Genomic DNA, 17,899 nt, shown 5'->3' with positions numbered 1-17,899 from the left:
TTATTTCTCCTTCACTTATGAAACTTAGTTTGGCTGGATATGAAATTCTGGGTTGAAAATTCTTTTCTTTAAGAATGTTGAATATTGGCCCCCACTCTCTTCTGGCTTGTAGAGTTTCTGCCGAGAGGTCTGCTGTTAGTCTGATGGGCTTCCCTTTGTGGGTAACCCGACTTTTATCTCTGGCTGCCCTTAACATTTTTTCCTTCATTTCAACCTTGGTGAATCTGACAATTATATGTCTTGGGGTTTCTCTTCTTGAGGAATATCTTTGTTGTGGTCTCTGTATTTCCTGAATTTGAATGTTGGCTTGCTTTGCTAGGTTGGGGAAGTTCTCCTGGATAATATCCTGCAGAGTGTTTTCCAACTTGGTTCCATTCTCCTTGTCACTTTCAGGTATACCAGTCAGACATAGATTTGGTCTTTTCACGTAGTCCCATATTTCTTGGAGGCTGTGTTCGTTTCTTTTTACTCTTTTTTTTCTGAACTTCTCTTCTCACATCATTTCATTCATTTGATCTTCGATCACTGATACCCTTTCTTCCAGTTGATTGAATCGGTTACTGAAGCTTGTGCATTTGTCACGTAGTTCTCATGCCATGGTTTTCAGCTCTATCAGGTCATTTAATGACTTCTCTACATTGGTTATCTAGTTAGCCATTCATCTAATCCTTTTTCAGGGTTTTTATCTTCTTTATGATGGGGTTGAACTTCCTCCTTTAGCTTGGAGAAGTCTAATTGTCTGAAGCCTTATTCTCTGTCAACTCATCAAAGTCATTCTCTGTCCAGCTTTGTTCCGTTGCTGGCGAGGCACTGTGTTCCTTTGGAGGGGGAGAGGCGCTCTGATTTTTAGAATTTTAGCTTTTCTGCTGTTTTTTCCCCATCTTTGTGGTTTTATCTACCTTTGGTCTTTGATGATGATGACGTACAGATGGGCTTTTGGTGTGGATGTCCTGTTTGTTTATTAGTTTTCCTTCTAACAGTCAGGACCCTCAGCTGCAGGTCTGCTGGAGTTTGCTTGAGATCCACTCCAGACCCTGTTTGCCTGGGTATCAGCAGCAGGGGCTGCAGAGGAGTGAATATTGCTGAACAGCCAATGTTGCTGCCTAATAGTTCCTCTGGAAGCTTTGTCTCAGAGGGGTACCTGGCCGTGTGATGTGTCAGTCCGCCCCTACTGGAGAGTGCCTCCCCATTAGGCTACTTGGGGGTCAGGGACCCACTTGAGGAGGCAGTCTGTCTGTTCTCAGATCTCAAACTCCGTGCTGGGAGAACCACTACTCTCTTCAAAGCTGTCAGACAGGGACATTTAAATCTGTAGAAGTTTCTGCTGCCTTTTGTTTGGCTATGTCCTGTCCCCAGAGGTGGAGTCTACAGAGGCAGGCAGGCTTCCTTGAGCTGCAGTGGGCTGCACCCAGTTTGAGCTTCCTGGCTGCTTTGTTTACCTACTCAAGCCTCAGCAGTGGCAGGCGCCCCTCCACCAGCCTTGCTGCCACCCTGCAGTTAGATCTCAGAGTGCTGTGCTAGCAATGAGGGAGGCCCCGTGGGTGTGGGACCCTCGGAGCCAGGCGCAGAATATAATCTCCTGGTGTGCTGTTTGGTAAGACCCTTGGAAAAGCACAGTATTAGGGTGGGAGTGACCCAATTTTCCAGGTGCTGTGTGTCACGGTTTCCCTTGGCTAGGAAAGGGAATTCCCTTACCCCTTGCGTTTCCTAGGTGAGGCTATGCCTTGCCCTGTTTGGCTGTCGCTCGGTGGGCTGCACCCACTGTCCTGCACTCACTATCCAACACGCCCCAGTGAGATGAACCTGGTAACTCAGTTGGAAATGCAGAAATCGTCTGTCTTCTGTGTTGCTCACGCTGGGAGCTATAGCCTGGAGCTGTGCCTATTCGGCCATCTGGGAACCGCCCCAGTCTGTGTAAAATATTTTGTTGTTATGACGGTCTATTTTAAGCTGGTAACACCTTGACTTCCCTTGCATTCAAGAAGTCACCCCTTTTATGTCTCTTCCTCCTGCATTATAAATAGTATTGATGTCACCATTTATAATTATTTATATTGTGTCCATTAGCATAATTTAAATTTAGTTATAAATATTTTTAATACTTTTATCTCTTATCTTTTATAATAGTATTATAATTGATATGCCCACCACTGTTATAGTCATAAAATATTCTTTTATTCTTTATATATTTTGTTTTCCAGTGAATATCTTACTTATGCTTTCATGTTGGTGTTTAGTTTATTTTTATTTCAATGTGAACAACCTTTTTAGCTTTTCTCGTAAATCCGGTATAGTAGTGATTAACTCCCTCAGCTTTTTTTGGTCTTTGAAAGTCTTTATCACTAATTTATTTTTGAAGGACAGATTTTCTGGGTATATTTTTTTGGTTGACACTTTCTTTTTTGTTCAGTACTTTGAATTTATCATTTCAGCCTTTATGGGTTGCAAAGTTTCTGCTAAAAATCTACTGATAGTGTTATGGGGGCCCCTGTGTGTGTAATAAGTAACTTTTGTTTTACTGCTTTCATAATTCTGTCTTTGCCTTTAACTTTTGACAATTTGATTATAATGTGTCTCAGTGTAGATATCTCTGGATTCATCTAGTTTGTTACTTGGGCTTTCTGGATTTTGATTTCTAGTTCAGGTTTGGGAAGTTTTCAACCATCATTACTTTGAATAAGCCTTCTGTCACTTTCTCTTCTTCTTTTCTAATTCCAATAATGCATATTTAGTTCTGCTTGATGCTGCTCTGTAAGTCCCTTTAGCTTTCTTTACTCTTTTTCATTTTTTCCTTTTGTTTCTCATCTTAAATGATTTCTGATGACCTGTCTTAGAGTTCCTGATCATTCTTCTGCTTAATCTAGTCTGCCCTTTAACCCCATATTAAAATTTTCAGTTGGGTATTATGTTCTTCAGCTATATGATTTCTGTTTGGTACTTTTTGTATTTTCTGTCTCTTGGCAGAAAGTTTTAGCTAGTTTTATGCATTACTCCTTCAGACCTTGATGAACTTCTTTATGACTGTTCTTTTGAGTTCTCTATGTGATAAGTCACATATTGGCAGTTAATTAGGATCAGTTTCTGGAGGTTTATCTTACTGTTTTGTTTGGAACTTTTATACTTGTTTCTTCGTTTTCTTTGACCCTTAGTGTTTGTTTCTGTGCATTAGGTAAGGCAACTGCCTTTCCTAGTCTTGTCATACTGGCCTTGGGTAGGAGATGGATCTTACCTGTCAGTTCAGCTAGTTATTCTAGGTGCCTCTCAAACCTTTGTGCTGATCTAAACTGCAGTCTTTGTTCTTAGTGGCCCCCAGATTAGGGTATGCCAAGTCCTGTTAGTATCCTGAGACAAGCAAGTTAGAAACCCATCTCAAGATCCAGCTGGAAAATTTGGGGTATTAAATGTGTGTTCCAGTTTCTCATTTCTCAGGGAGAAGCTAGGAGCTGGAGTTTTTCTCTCATTTTGTTTAAGCTGGGGAGAGGATCTGCAGTGATGCCATATTCTTGTTTGGACTGCACAGTCTTTTGACCCATTGCTTTGTACTTTGTTGCTCCCAGGGGCCTGGCAGATGCCTAATCTATCTTCTCTTGGAGATAGGCAGGTTAACTGGAGACTTGGCTTTATCTCTGGAGCATGCCAGCAGGTGAAGTTGTGGATAGTCCCCACATGCATATTTATGGTCCCAGAAGACTGCTAATTTCCTGCAGTTTCAGTTCCCAGATGGAGGCTAAGTAATGGCCTGATCTACAGGTAGCAGCTGGAGAAGTCAGGACTTTAGGTATGTAGTCAGTCTCCTTTAGGGAGAAACTGGGAGTCAGGAGTTTTTGCTTTTTAGCTCAGTGCTGACCTTGGGAAGCTATCTGCTGGAACTCTAACTGTTTAAAAAACAGCTCTTTGCTCTTTGTAATTTAGGGAGATTCACAAATGCAGAGCCTCAACTCCCAGGGCTAGGTGATTTAGGAGCCAGTCCTTTGGGTGGGAGCTGTAAAATTTGGAGCATGCCATGTACATGCAAACTCCTTCCAGGAAAAATCTGCAGACCTAGTTTTATTGCTGGAGCAAGGCTGGGGGTGGGGGAGGGGATGAAGAGGAGAGGGGGCAGGAGGTACCCATAAGCCCCTTGAGGCTTCTGGAGGTCTATTGTTTACCTGCTCCACTGGCTTCCAGATGCAGGCTAGTTTTAAGCCCAGACCCTCAGGCTGCAGCTGGAAAAGTATGCAGACAAACCCTTTCTGTGGAGAAACTGGGGGCTAGTAGTTTTGGCCCGTTTTCTCTTTCCTGTGCCCAGGGAGGTAGCTGCTGGAAGGGCTCACACACCCGTTGAAAATCACCTCTTTATTCTCTGTGATCCCCGGAGACTCAGAATACTGAGACCCTTCTGCTGTCAGCTAGGTGATTTGGGTATCTAAAATTCTCTGTTTGGAATCATAGAAGTTGGGATGCTGTTTGTGAAGTTGGACCACATACAGTGGGAGAACTGGGATTCCTTTTGTACAATGAAAGTTTACACAAAAAGTATTAATTCTTAGAAAAACAATAAAACGGACATAAGAAATTGAAAACCTATGTCACTTTGTAACTATTAACTGAGTTTATAATTAAAATACCCATCCCCAAATAATTCCAACTTTAGTGATTTTCCAGTGAATTCTTCTAAACACTGAAGTTAAAAATAATGTTAGTTAAGCAATATTTTTTACAAATACAGACATAAAAATTATCAACAAAATAATAGCAAACCAAATGTAGCAGTACATGAAAAGGTCTATAACATCATGACCCAGTGGGATTTAGTACAGGAAGGTAAGAGTGGTTGAGCATGTGAAAATCAATAAACGTAATAGAATATATTAATAGAATGAATGGAAAAAGATCACAGATTATCTCAGCTGGTAGAGAAAAGGCATTTGACAAAAGCCAGTACCATTTCATGACAAAAACATTCAATAGGGAAATTCCTTAATCTGATAAAGAGTATCTATGAAAAATCCACAGTTAATGTCATGCTTAATGGTGAAAGACTGAAAGCTTTCCCATCTAAGATCAGGAACAAGACAGTGATGTCTTTTCTTGCCACTTACACTCAATATTGTACGAAAGGTTCTAGGCAGGGCAATTAGACAAGAAAACATAATAGAAAACATCTAGATGGAAAGGAAGAAGTAAAACTGTACTTACAGATGACATGATTCTATATATAAAGAACCCTAAAAGACACCTGCCCCCCAATTATTAGAGCTAATAAACAAGTTTAGCAAAATTACAGGATACAAGATGGACACTCAAAATCAGTTGTATTTTATACACTGGGAGTAAACAATCCAAAACGAAATTAAGAAAGCAGTTACATTAAAATAACATCAAAAACAATAAAATATTTAGGCATAAATTTAAAGTAGTATAAGATGTACACACAAACTATAAAATATAATTGAAAGAAACTATGAAAAATCATTGTAAGAAATAAGAGAAACCTAATTAAAGGAAAACATATTCAAAATTCATGAACAGAAGACTTCATAGTGTTAAGATGGCTGTATTTCCCAAAGTGATACCCAGATTCAATGCAATACCTATGAACATTCCAATTGCTCCCTTCCCCCTTTTTGGCAGAAATGAACAAGTGGATCTTAAATTCATACGGGGATGCAAGTATATAGGATAGCCAAAATAGTCTCGGAAAAGAACAAAGTTTGAGGACCTAGACCCCCTGAATTTAAAACTTAGTACAAAACCACAATAATCAAATTCTGTGATACTGGCAGTAGGATAGATACATGGATCAATGAAATAGATTTTAAATCCTTGGAATAAATTCATACATCTGTGTATGAATTTGATTTTTGACATGAGTGCCAGAACCATTTGATGGGGGAAAGAATAGTATTTTCAACAATGGTGTTAGGACACCTGGATATCTGTATGCAACAAACGAATTTGGATTTTTACCTCATACTGTATACAAAAATTAACTGAATACAGTTTAAAGCCTAAATGTAAGAACTGAAAATATAACACTCTTTGAAGAAAACATACAAATCTTTGTGACCTCGGACTATGACACCCAAAGCCAGAGAAAAAATAAATTGAGCTTCATCAAAATTAAAAACTTTTGTGTGTCAAAAGATACTATCAAATGGAAAAATTACCCACATAATGGGACAAGATGTTTGTCAACCATATGGTTGATGAAGGTCTAATATCTAGAATGTATAAAGAACTTTACAGCTCAACAGTAAAAAGGACAAATAACTCAGTAAAAAAGGGCAAAGGAGTTGAATAGACATTTCTTTTAAGATATACAAATGTCGTCTGGGTGCAGTGGCTCTCACACCTGTAATCCCAGCACTTTGGGAGGCTGAAGCAGGTGGATCACGAGATCAGGAGATCGAGACCATCCTGGCTAACACAGTGAAACCCCGTCTCTACTAAAAATACAAAAAATTAGCCAGGTGTGGTGGCATGTGCCTGTAATCCCAGCTACTTGGGAGGCTGAGGCAGGAGAATCGCTTGAACCTGGGAGGTGGAGGTTGCAGGGAGCCGAGATGCTGAGAGAGCGCGCCACTGCATTCCAGCCTGAGTGACACAGCAAGACTCTGTCTCAAAAAAAAAAAAGGTAAACAAATGTCTAATGTACATGAAAAGAGGCACAAAGTTATTAGTCATCAGAGAAATGCACATAACTCTCAATGATAGCACTTCACACTCAGGATGACTAGAATAAAAAAGTCAGAAAGCAGCAAGTTTTGGCAAGGATGTGAAGAATATGGAACTCTCATAAATTGCTGCTGGGAATGTAAAATGATGCAGCAGCTGTGGAAAAAAGTTTGGTAGTTAAGAGTTATCATATGACTCAGCAAATCCACTTCTAGGTATATAGCCAAGAGAATTGAAAACATGTTCACAGAAAAACCTGGATACAAATTTTTATAACAGCAGTTTTCATAATAAACAAAAGTAGTAACAACCCAAATATTAACTGATAAATGAATAAACAAATATACTATATTCATGCAGTCATTCAGCCATAAAAAGAAATGAAGTACTGATATATGCTACCAGATGGTCGAACCTTGAAAACATTGCTAATTTTAATATTATTATTATTCTTTAAAGATGGCATCTTATTATCTTGCCCAGGCTGGTCTTGAACCTCTGGGCTTAAGCATTTCTCCTGCCTCAGCCTCTGGAGTGACTGGGACTGCAAGTGTGCAGCCGGATTTATGTTTAGTGTACTTTTCTGTATATTAAAATTCATTATAAAAAGGTTGAAAGGATGGCTATTGGGGGAGGTTTTGAGAAGGAACATGAATATCATTTCTTGGTCTTTAGACTTTCAACCTGTTATATTTCTTATTATCTTACCAAACAGAATGAAAAAAAAAAACCTATATCAGTAACTTATGCAGCTTTTCATTGAACAGTATAATGTAAAACTACTAATTCTTAAGGTCACTCTTTTTTTTCTTTAAAGTTTTAGTCTCAGAGTGGAATTTAATGTTTTTTTTTTTGTTCGTTTCTTTTAGGAGGTGCTAATGATGCTGGATAACTATGTAAGAGATTTCAAAGCATTGATTGACTGGATTCAGCTTCAGGAAAAGCTAGAGAAGACAGATGCTCAAAGCAGGTAATGAGCTCTCTGGTCTCAATATTCCTATCATCCAGCAGTTTCAATAGCAATCATTGAAACTGACAATAAAGTTAACCTCATATTGACTTGAAACTTGTAAAAATCTAAAAGGTGCTGCATTTCTCATTCAATTAAATAACATATTTATTGGATATTTATCAGCGGGTATTAATTGGGTATTATCACTTTATTCAGTACAGAGATTTGTTGAATGTGGCACATTTACTACTCATGGAATCTATAGCCTGAGTGTGATAAAAATAGAACTTAGTACAAAAGACTATTATGGTTCTTCAGAGAAGGACAAATGTATTTTGGAGGGTAGATCAGGGAAGATTTCAGGAGGATGCCGAAGTGTCTCAAGGATGGGATGGATTTTACCAGCTGGTTGGCCATTTCAGTGAAGGGAATAAATTTAAACAGCTGTGTAAGTGTAGGCCATGTGCGAAGTCAAAGTAGTAAGGAAAGATACAGTATTTCTTCTTAATGTATTAGGCAATGAGGAAAATTGATGATTTTTGATTAGGGGAATAATACGGGATCAACGCTCCTTTAGAAAGATTCATTTGGAATCACCACATAGTATCTGAGTGCTGTGTGCCAAGCTCTGTGACTGTTGTGGTCAAGAGGACAGATGCAGTCCCTGCCCTCATGAAGTATGTAGTACATGCTATGGCCTGAATGTGCCTTCCCAAAATTCATATGTTGAAATTTAATCACCAATGTGATAGTATTAAGAGGTGGGGGCTTTAGGAGGTAGTTAAGTCGGGAAGGTGGAGTCCTCATGAATGGGATTAATGAATGGGATTAGTGACATATAAAAGAAGTGGGAACTGTTACCCCTCCACCATGTGAGGACACAGCTAAAAGATGATCTTTATAAGGAACAGGGTTCATATCAGACATTGAATCTGCTGTCACCTTGATTTTGTACTTCCCAGCATCCAGAACTATGAGAAACAAATTTCTTATTGTTGTTTATAAATTACCCAGTCATAAGGTATTTTGTTGTAGCAGCCTGGATGGACTAAGTGCATTTCTAATAGGAAAGACTGATGTTAAGTAAGTATAAATGTGCCAAGTGTCATCAAGAAGAAATACAGCTTTCTCTATGACTATGAGAAAAAGCACCCTTAACCAGTTTGCTAAGTCCAGCCAGGAAGGCTTCCCTGAGGAGGTGACATTTAAATTGAGACAGAATTATTAAATAGGAGTTAGTTAGACAAAGAGAAAAGAGTAATTTGAGATAATGCTAACAGCATGTGTGATGTCTTTGAAGTGGAAGGGAGCACAGTGTAATCAAGGAATTTAGTAGGGCAGGAGTGAAAAGAACAAGGGGAGAGTAGCATGAGATGAGCCTAGAGAGCTAGGCTAGGACCACATTGTGTAGAGCTCTGTAGAAATAATAAGGGATTTAGATTTGACTTTGAGCCAATAAAGGGTTTTAAAGTAGGGAATTGACATATCAGATGTATGTTTTTAAAAGATCATTTTGGCTGCCATGTGGGAAGGTTGAGATACAGCAATGTAGTTTAGAGACGATGGCTATTTAGATTAAGGTAGTAACAGTAAGGAATATTAGATACTCCAGAGATAGATAACCAGATGGACTTAGTATTATTTTGGTTATGTACAAAGGCAAAAGAGCAGTTTAGTTTAGACATCTCAGTAATTCCTAAACTCTGGTAAACTTGCCAAGTCACATGGAGCTACAAGGCTGCTTTTTTTTTTTCCCTCCCCCAGAGTGAACAGGCCTATCCTGCCTCTTTACCTTGGATTTAATCTTGGTTCAATCTTAGTGGGTGAAACTATCCAGTAAAAAAGGCATCTTTTGTCTCATTCTAATGTGTCAGCCCTACAGTAGGCAGGCAGAACCAATAGGGTAAAGGAATTCCAAGACAGAAATCCAGAAGGGCTGGATTCCTGGGAAACCAAATCTAGGGAAACTAAGATAGGTTGATCCTTTTAACATTTTTGTTTCTCACAGTAAAATTTTTGATAGTTTTTTAGTGCCTCCTTCATCCACAGTCCCTGGGTGGGTCAGGCGTAAATGTCTTTGTTTATACTAAGCAATTTTACCCTTACCCTTGGTAATAGGTGATTGGATCTTGGGTTTCATTCTTTCACTGGGTTGAACCAAGCTAAGAGATCATCATGCTGATTTGGGACTTATGGTTATATTGTCGCTTGTGACAACAAGCAGAGTAAAACAGGTTGGGGGAAAAGAAGGGCATAGATTTACAGAGAGAAACAGAAATTATGTGGCCCTTGAGAGCCTATACGGTCTCTAATCCTCACTAGCCCTGATTCTAGTCTCCCCCAACTTTTGGATGTCTTTGACCTTGTACAGTTTATATCCTTACAATAAATCTTTATTTTCTTTTTCTTTTCATTTTTTAAATTTAACTTGATTGAGTTTGTTTATTGTATCCAAAGAAGGTCTATAATGTAATCAACAATGCATTAAAAAAATAGATTCTTTTTGTGCCTGCAAAATTCGATTACCTATTAGTGGCTGTGTTGAGGATTGTATTGGGAAAGATACATAAGCCAAACCCAAGCTTAACAGAGTGGTTACCATTCCTCTCTTGGCACTGTGGTTCAAAAATACACCTGAGGCATCCTTTTTTTTTTTCCCTTGGAGACAGTCTTACTCTGTAACCCAGGCTGGAGTGCAGTGGTGCCATCTTGGCTCACTGCAACTTCCACCTTCCACTTTTAAGCCTCAGCTTCCCAAGTAGCTGGGATTACAGGCACCCGCCACCACACCCAGCTAATTTTTGTATTTTTAGTAGACACAGGGTTTCACCCTGTTGGCTAGGCTGGGCTCAAACTCCTGACCTCAAGTGATCTGTCCTCCTTGGCCTCCCAAAGTTCTGGGATTACAGGAATGGGCCACCATGCCCGGCTGAAGCATCCCTTTTACTTTTGCCAGTTATCAGCATTTCTCTTCGTTGCCTCATGAGACAGCATCTATATATGGAAAGCAGTCTTAAAATGCTCTATAGATGGCATTATCCATCTTGCATTCTTCAAATCATGCATCAAAATTTATTTTGGCTAGCCTTGAGATTTAAATGTAAAACCTGTAGTTGTATATGTTTAAAGAAAAAAATATATAGGTAAATATTTATGTATTTGTTTTGCAAATGAGGACTTTGTAAGACAAAGGCAGACTACAAAGAAAAATATTGATACACTGATTAAATAGGAAGAAAACAAATGTTTCCAAATACAGAGGAAAAATTAAAGGCAAAATAGTTGTATCACCAATGCCAATGGATTTGTAGCCATAAGAGTAGTAGTAAACTATTTCAAATTAATCAGAAAACGGTTCCAATCCCAGTGGAAAAAATGAGGGAAAGATACCAACATGTGAATCCCAAATGAAGAAATTCAGATGGTTGGTTAAAAAGTTCAGTTTCACTAGTAATGATAGTAAACATATAATTTAAAACACAAAGACAATGCAATACCATTTGCCAGTGAAATTTTTAAAAGCAGATATCAACAGTTGGCAAGATTGAAAGGAAATGGAGAGTAAGACACAGGGATACCCATGGGAGTTATGGGGATCTGATTGAGGGCATGTTATGCATCCTGTAACCCAATTGGTTGTGGGGCCAATGAAGGAGGAGTAGACGTTAAGTTACATGTCTTAGCTTTCCCAGCAAAGAGCAGTGAAATCTTTCTTAGCTTTCCCAGCAAAGAGCAGTGAAATCCTACTCTCATGAGTGATTCGGAGATAGAGGAAGGACATTTTATATTTTCCTACTCTTCCTTTAACCCTTACCATATTCTTTCTCTTGATACGTGTTTCACAAACTCTCCAGGACATCAGAGACAAGTAGATTGAAGTAGTATCATTGCCTTTTAAATATTTTTTTAGCTGGGCATGTGGAAGCTTATAAATCATAAGTAATGTATCTCGTATCCCTGTAACTCCATGACCTTTTTGAGGTAATTGGAGTAGTGTTGCTGTGCTGCAGTTGATAGAAAATCCTGAACCATTTATCAACTATGATTTCTCACTGGTAGTATGATAACTTTCTGGTCATCAGTGCTCTAGGGGAAAATTTGCACATGTTGTGATTTTTTTTGTTGTTGAAAAGTAGGATTATTTTTTCACCCTCTAACAACTAAGAGAAAAGATTGTTTCTCCCTTTTCTCTGTTAATTTAATCTAGTTTATATATTGAATTGGCAGACCAACATCACTGGCATGGGAAGTAAAGAAGATGTCTCCGGGACGCCATGTGATTCCAAGTCCATCAACAGATAGAATAAATGTAACATCAAATGCTCGACGAAGCTTAAATTTTGGGTGAGATGAACGAAGAAAAAACTACTAAGACTTGCATTACAGTAAATTATTTTCTTAGTTACAGTATTATGATTCTGATATTCTATTACAAAAATATCCATGTATATGTTACGCAGAATACTGTATACAGGTTCTGACACTTAGGAGGGGAACACTGTGTGTTGGTTAGCAATCCCAGGGGAGGATTCTAAACATTTCATCAATTTCTGCTAAGGTTCCTAGATCTGATGGAAGATTTTGCATAAGCCCAGTTGCCACAGGAGGAGTTTGGTGAGTCATACGCTGACTTGCACAAGTCAGGTAAAGCAACGTTGTTACTCATAGATAGGCAGCAAGAATCAACAGAAGCCTAGGATCCATGGCAACATAGTCCCCCGGGACTCAGGAAAGCTAACTAGGGGAATGGAGTTTCATTTGTATGAGCTGCATTTATTACCACAGCCGAAAGACCCCAAAAGCACCCTGCTCTGGATTTTATACACCGATGTCACTTAGGTTACTGAGTGCAAGGGTTGCAGGACGTCCTCTTCTACAGGGATAAGGACAAAGCCTGAGCTGTTGTGGTCAGTTCTTTCTTATTTCAAGATGTTGCATTCTTGGTACATTTTTTTCTGAAAATTGCAAGCCAGAGAGGGAAGAGCTGGGTTTACCAAGGGACCTGTCTCCCTGCATTGTGGATATGTTTGAAATTGTCTAAATAAAAAGTAAAAACACCTGTAATCCCAGCACTTTGGGAAGCCCAGGTGGGAGGATCACTTGAGGTCAGGAGTTCGAGACCAGCCTGGCAAAAATGGCGAAATCCCATCTCTACTAAAAATATAAAAATTAGCCGGTGTCATGGCACGTGCCTGTAATCCCAGCTGCTTGGGGGCAGGGGCGTGGAGGCTGCAGTGAGCCAAGATCACACCACTGCACTCCAGCCTGGGCAACAGAGTGAGACTCCATCTCAAAAACAAAACAAAAAAAATCCAGGAGATTATAGTTTAGCTTTTAGGACATGTAATATATTCAATCATAAATAGTAATTCAAAGATTAAAACTCACATATTTCATGCCAAATATTTTATAATATGAATTAACAATTTCCTTTGCAATAGATCTATATATTAATATATGTCATACATTGTGTTATTGTCATACAAATTACATTATTTATATATTACAAGCTCAACACAGTTTAAAAATTACTGTTTTATGCCGTTATCTCTTAATCAGATAGGAGAACACAAGAGTTACAAAGAAAAACTACATTTATATTGTCTTTTGTGGTTACCTGTATGGTTTTCTTTTCTCGTCCTTTACTGGAGTCTTCATTTCTTCATATGGATTCGAGTTACTATCTATTGTCCTTTTGTTTGAGCCTGGACTCCCTTTAGTATTTCTTGTTGGGCAGGTCTGTTAGTAACAGATTTTCTCAGTGTCTGTCTTAATTTATCTTTCAGTTTTTGAAGGGTAGTTTTGTAGTATGTAGAATTCTTGGTTAACAATCCTTTCTTTCAGCACTTTATGTTTCCTTACTGCCTTCTGGCTACTATAGTTTCTTATGAGAAATCAGCTGTTATTGAGAATCCTTGAATGTGATCCATCACTTCTCTCTTGATTCTTTCAAGATTGTCTGTCTTTGGCTTTTGATCCTCTGACTATGATATATCTAAGTGTGGCTTTCTGAGATTATCATACTTGAAGTGTGTTGAGTCTCTTGGATATGTATTTAATGTTTTAAATCAAATTTGGGGAGTTTTTGCCCATTATTCCTTTAAATGTTTTTTTTCCTGCCCCTTTCTCTCTCGTCTCTCCTTTGAAAATTCCACTATACACTTGTTTGTACTCTTGATGCTATCCCATTAGGTCTTTGAGGATCTGTTCCTTTTTCTTTTTCTTCTTCTTTGTTTTTTTTTTTTTTTTTTGAGACGTAGTCTCACTCTGTTGCCCAGGCTGGAGTAGAGTGATGTGATCTTGGCTCACTGAAACGTCCACTTCTTGAGTTCAAACGATTCTCGTGCCTCAGCCTCCTGAGTAGCTGGAATTGTAGGCGCATGCCACCGTGCACAGCTAATTTTTGTGTATTTAGTAGAGACACGGTTTTGCCATGTTGGCTAGGCTGGTCTCGAATTCTGGCCTCAAGTGATCCATCCTTCTTGGGCTCCCAACGTGCTGGGATTACAGGTACAAGCTACTGCACCTGGCCACTTTGATGTTCTTTAAATGTAGTTAATAGTTGATTTCAAGTCTTTGTGTAGTAAGTCCAGTGTCTGGGCTTCCTGTTGCTGCTCTTCTTGTGAATGGGCCAGACTTTCCTGTTTATTGGCACATCTTCTGATTTTTTTTTTTTTTTGGCAGAAAAGTAAGCATTTTAAATGATAAAATGTGACAGCTTTGGAGATCAGATAGCTACCCTCTCCAGGACTGTAACTGTGACTGCTGTTGTTACTGTTAGTTTAGTGCTGCACTTAACTCATTCTGTGACATCTGTTCACTTTGTTTCATGGGTACATACAGTATGAGTGTACGTTGATGTATGTTGCATGCAACTATTCAGCAGTATGTTTTGTCAACATCAGCTGATGATTTGACAGAGGTTTCCTTAAATACCTTGAGCCAATAAATCTCTTAGTTCTCACCTAGTTCTGTGTGTCTATTGGGACATACTTTGAATGCTCTGGCAGTTTATAACTCTGCCTTTGCTTGTCAGTTCCTCCTTTCTTAGATTCTCAAGGCCAGTCATAGGTGAGAGATTAGGGTCCTCTCAAGTATTTTGTAGATATGCACACATCCTGCATATGTGTGTGGCCTTGATTTTCAGGAATTTGCTAGAACTTTTCAAAGTCCCTCATGGATGTCTCATTCTTGAGCTTTTCCTTTTAAGTTTTTTGGTCAGCTCTTTGTTTGCCTCAAATGGTATTTCAACCTCTAGTAGTTGTATTATTTTAAACAATTGTCACATTTGTTTTGCACAAACAAAAAAATTGTTTTTAAGACTAAGTTGTTTTGGACTCCTTTAGAGTGAATGTTAACATCTGATGTTTAATGGAAGGGTTGGTAAGTAGTTTGCTTGATGTTTTCTTTTCTCTGTTAAAACTGACATTTTCTTTTCTCTGTTAAAACCTGACCTTTCTTGACTGCTTTTTATCTCCTAACTTCATGTTACAGTTAATAGCTTTCACCTCTTGTACTGCTCAACCTTGGATACAGTTTTATTGTTTTTGCAGTGTCTTATACTTTTTCTTTTAATGTCTATTTTTTTGTGCTTACACTAGGACCTTCTTTGAGGCAAGATTACTGCTGTATCTCTCTATTCTAAGTGCCTAGCACTGTATGGCACTTAGTAAAAGCTGATGAAGTGTTTATTTAATAGAATCTAACTTTTGCTTTCAAGTTCCTTTGTTAAGTTATTAGATAGTATTGCCTTTAAAGGTTGATGGGCTTTGGGACCATTTAATAGTTGAACCAAAGTGGAGTAGGGAAAAGATATGCAAATGAAAACAAATATTTATATATTCAAGCACCATTTTAAGGATACTTGCCCTGTAATGCATTTCATTGGTGTGTGGTTCAGAGTACTGTATAGTGTATGGTTTATTTTAACCCTCAAAGCCATTAATTCATGTGTGGTAAAAGTTCTTATATTGATCTCCACGTAACTGTGTCATTGGGTTAATTCAGTCTTCATTATCATTGTAGAACATACTGTGTCTTTCAGCTTGAGGAACAATTTTGGCTTATAGGCTACATTTTGTACATCTACTCACTTCTGCTCCTGCTGGTTGAGTTATATATTTACTTCAAATGTGTTGTTAGTTACCAAACTTGGCTTATGTGAATTGTTTTCATTATTTTAACTCATAATTTAAATATTAAGTAGACCATTAAAATATGAGTGTAAAAAGAGTCATTGTTGTTGTGAAAACTAAGATAAATTTTTGGAAACTTTGATAAAGGGAACTGCTAAAGTTGCTGTCAAATAAGGAGTAGACAGGACAACTATAAAAATTTGGGGAAAATATTATTAAGGTTAAGGAGAATTGTGCATTAAATTATGTAATAGACATCACTGAATTTTCACTCCACTTTAAAGGAACCAAATTTAGATGTTGTCAGTGAGGCATCAGGCTTGTGGATCATGTAAGAAAGGTACACAAAGAAAAAGCCTATTTTAGTAGTGTCTTTATCAAGATTGACAAATAAATGCATATTTATATCTTTTTCTTCTTTTTTTTGGAGTCTCACTCTGTCTCCCAGGCTGGAGTGCAGTGGCATAATCTTGGCTCACTACAACCTCCGCCTCCTGGGCTCAAGCAATTCTCATGCCTCAGTCTCTTGAGTAGCTGGGGTTACAGGTGCACACCACCGTGCCCAGCTAATTTTTGTATTTTTAATAGAGACCGAATTTCACCACATTGGCCAGGCTAGTTTTGAACTCTTGGCCTCAAGTGATCCACCTGCCTTGGCCTCCCAGGGTGCTGGGACTACAGGTGTGAGCGACTGCGCCTGGCCAATATTTGTATTATTAAAACACGTAAGTGAAAATAAAAACTTTAAGGTACCCATGCATAATTTTTTAAAAGCTTCCTCATTTAAGTGAATTTTTCTTTTAAACAACGAAGGCTTTTATCTTTATTCTTTTCTGTTTATTCCCATATGTTATACTATATAAAATTAATGAAGTATTAGATCAAGATAAATGTATAAATATAGTTACCTTAAATTGCCATGGCAGATTATTATTCTATAAATGTGGATATTCATATGCATAATTTAAATTTTAAATACATTTAGCATTCAGAAGTTTTTCTTTTTATTTAATTTATTAAATGTGTTTACTTTTCTCCATAGAGGTTCAACTGGCACAGTGCCAGCTCCTCGTCTGGCTCCCACAGGTGTCAGTTGGGCTGACAAGGTAAAGGCTCATCATACAGGCTCTACTGCTTCTTCAGACATAACACCCGCCCAGTCTTGCCCACCAATGACAGTGCAGAAGGCCTCACGTAAAAATGGCAAGTGACTTTGAATTAGCCATTTTGTGTAGCAAATAGGTGAATATATAGAGATATTTATTTTGTTTAAAATTGGTCCTATTTATCTTTTTGTACAACATGTGATATTAATTTACCATAATTAACACATAAAATTATCTTAAAAGCTGAGCAAAACTACTTTTCAGCACTATAGATAGCTTATGGAGATCATTCTAGTTTCAGGTTTGCCATGTGTAAACTTTAAGGAGAATGAGGTCTTTTGTTTATTCCTTATAAGATCCTTTAGAATTCTTTTGACTTCAGGTAGGAATAAAAAAGGATAGTTTAGTCTAGGCAGAATTCACTTTTAAGTAGCGTGTTACTGCTTCAGCTGTTTAATACTTGATTGCTATTTTGTACTGCAAAATAATATTCTGTGTTTATCTTTGCTCACACATCCATTTTCTATACCATCAGAATAATTAAGGAATACAAATAATTAGAAGAGGGATTATTATGAGGGCCCACCTGGAACAATTTTATCCCATAATAATAATTATTTATTTATTTTTTATTATTATACTTTAAGTTCTAGGGTACATGTGCACAACATGCAGGTTTATTATATATGTATACATGTGCCATGTTGGTGTGCTGCACCCATTAACTCGTCATTTACATTAGGTATATCTCCTAATGTTATCCCTCCCCTCTTCCCCCTCCCCACAATAGGCCCTGGTGTGTGATGTTCCCCTTCCTGTGTCCAAGTGATCTCATTGTTCAGTTCCCACCTATGAGTGAGAACATGCGGTGTTTGGTCTTCTGTTCTTGTGATAGTTTGCTGAGAATGATGGTTTCCAGCTACATCCATGTCCCTACAAAGGACACGAACTCATCCTTTTTTATGGCTGCATGGTATTCCATGGTGTATATGTGCCACATTTTCTCAATCCAGTCTGTCACTGATGGACATTTGGGTTGATTCCAAGTT

At 38.2% G+C, this 17,899-nt stretch overlaps 1 protein-coding gene across 5 annotated transcripts in view; it reads left to right on the top strand.

Annotated features, from left to right (window-relative positions):
- Positions 1–17,899, top strand: part of SCAPER (S-phase cyclin A associated protein in the ER) — a 333,543-nt gene that overhangs the window by 101,660 nt on the left and 213,984 nt on the right. For all 5 annotated transcript variants that reach the window (XM_017870307.1, XM_017870315.1, XM_017870326.1 and 2 more), the window contains exons 6-8: positions 7,527–7,627; positions 11,837–11,953; positions 16,787–16,947. In XM_017870307.1, coding sequence (XP_017725796.1) covers positions 7,527–7,627; positions 11,837–11,953; positions 16,787–16,947 — 379 coding nt within the window. The remainder of the gene's footprint in view (positions 1–7,526; positions 7,628–11,836; positions 11,954–16,786; positions 16,948–17,899) is intronic.

This window comes from Rhinopithecus bieti, unplaced genomic scaffold (genome assembly GCF_001698545.2).
Source record: "Rhinopithecus bieti isolate Rb0 unplaced genomic scaffold, ASM169854v2 scaffold_662, whole genome shotgun sequence".
NCBI lineage: Eukaryota > Metazoa > Chordata > Mammalia > Primates > Cercopithecidae > Rhinopithecus > Rhinopithecus bieti.
The sequence above is the reverse complement of the archived record's forward strand: the minus strand, read 5'-3'. Positions and strand labels throughout refer to the sequence as shown.